At 46.8% G+C, this 1,400-nt stretch overlaps 1 protein-coding gene across 1 annotated transcript in view; it reads right to left on the reverse strand.

Annotated features, from left to right (window-relative positions):
- Window positions 1–1,400, reverse strand: part of OPTN (optineurin) — a 98,256-nt gene that overhangs the window by 84,414 nt on the left and 12,442 nt on the right. Inside the window, exon 3 of the mRNA XM_045285580.1 lies at window positions 123–325. Coding sequence (XP_045141515.1) covers window positions 123–325 — 203 coding nt within the window. The remainder of the gene's footprint in view (window positions 1–122; window positions 326–1,400) is intronic.

Here is a 1,400-nt window from a genome sequence, read left to right on the forward strand (position 1 = left end):
CCATGTGGCCGACCAAATAGAAAGGAGGGCTCTGTTTGTTTGTTACCACCCACTCTGCGACCCCATCCCCGAACCTTTGGTCCGGTTGTTTTCCTTGACTCCCAGTGGATCCGTGTGCTCACCTCAAGTGACCTTTCTGATTTCTCTCGTAGTTTTCCCAGTTCTTCCTTCAGGTTTTCATTCTCATCACTCAAGGCTATTAGCTGCTCTTTGGCTTCTTTGCTCTGTGTCTCAAAGAACTGGCGTTCCTCCTTCCGTCTCTCTGTCCAGGCTGCGAGCTCCTCAAACCGTCCCTTCATGGCTTGATTATTTAGCTTCATGGCCTCTGTGTGTTGGGGAAAAGTGAAGGAGTCACACGCCAAGCGGGTGGACTTCATCCGATCAATCAAACATGCCCTGAGATCCCTTCGCTACCCAGCTCTAAATCTACCGCTGCCGTGCTTGGCCTGGGCCCACGGTCAGCAGGAAAAAGATCTAATATTATTTCCTAGCCCTAAAAGAACAGAATTAATATATGTGTTCCCCCTACAGCCCAGAAACCCATTAATAATTAGGGGAGTGAGGAAGGTCTTATCACTTTTAGATTCACACGCTGGTTCTGCCAAAAGCTATGGTGTGAGCTATTGGAATGCTTTCTCTCAACAAGGTGATATATGGGAATCTAACATCAGCAGCCCCTCATCTTTTGAATAGGTGCCCTGGCGGTGCCGTGGTTAAGCACACAACCCCTGCACAGTGGCACCCGCCACTATGGTCCAGAGTCCAGAGTTACAATAGCTTCGGGGGGCCTTGTTTTCGGGGGGACGCCTTATATTTCAGTGAGAGGCAAAACTGTAAGTAGGCCTTATTTTCGGGGGATGGCTTACTTTCGAGGAAACAGGGTAGAATGAAAATGCCTGGCCAGACTTAGGTTAACAGTAGCTTCATAAGGTGTAGTCCAGAATTTCAGAAGATAGGAACTCCCCTGGCCCCCCCAAAGAGCCTCTATAACTCAAAGTCCTGACAACTGTCTGCTAATTCCTCCTCCAATTCATGTCCTGTCTATTTAGAAGCCAAATCACAGGAGCAATATGCTTGGTAAAATAATGAGAAAATACATGAAAGACTCAACATTCTCCCAGATAGGTTGCTAGAAACATCTGCTTGGTGTTTCAAGGTTGGTAATAACATCAGTCGCATGAGAGAGTGAGGAGAAAAAAAAAAAAGAAATTTGGAAGCTGGAATGTAGGGTAAAAAAACTTAATTTCAGTCTGAATAGCATTCACACTTTCTAACGTCAGGTGCAGGCTCTACTTGTCCTGTTGCAGGGACTGAAGCTGACAAAGTCCTACGGGGAAGACCTTATCTAAAGGTGGAGCTCTCAGTGGGAGTGGGGAGAACAGTTTCTAGTCCAAGGATTG

This window comes from Echinops telfairi, unplaced genomic scaffold, assembly GCF_000313985.2.
Source record: "Echinops telfairi isolate 266 unplaced genomic scaffold, ASM31398v2 ScPeMD7_7473;HRSCAF=8511, whole genome shotgun sequence".
Classification (NCBI taxonomy): Eukaryota; Metazoa; Chordata; class Mammalia; order Afrosoricida; family Tenrecidae; genus Echinops; species Echinops telfairi.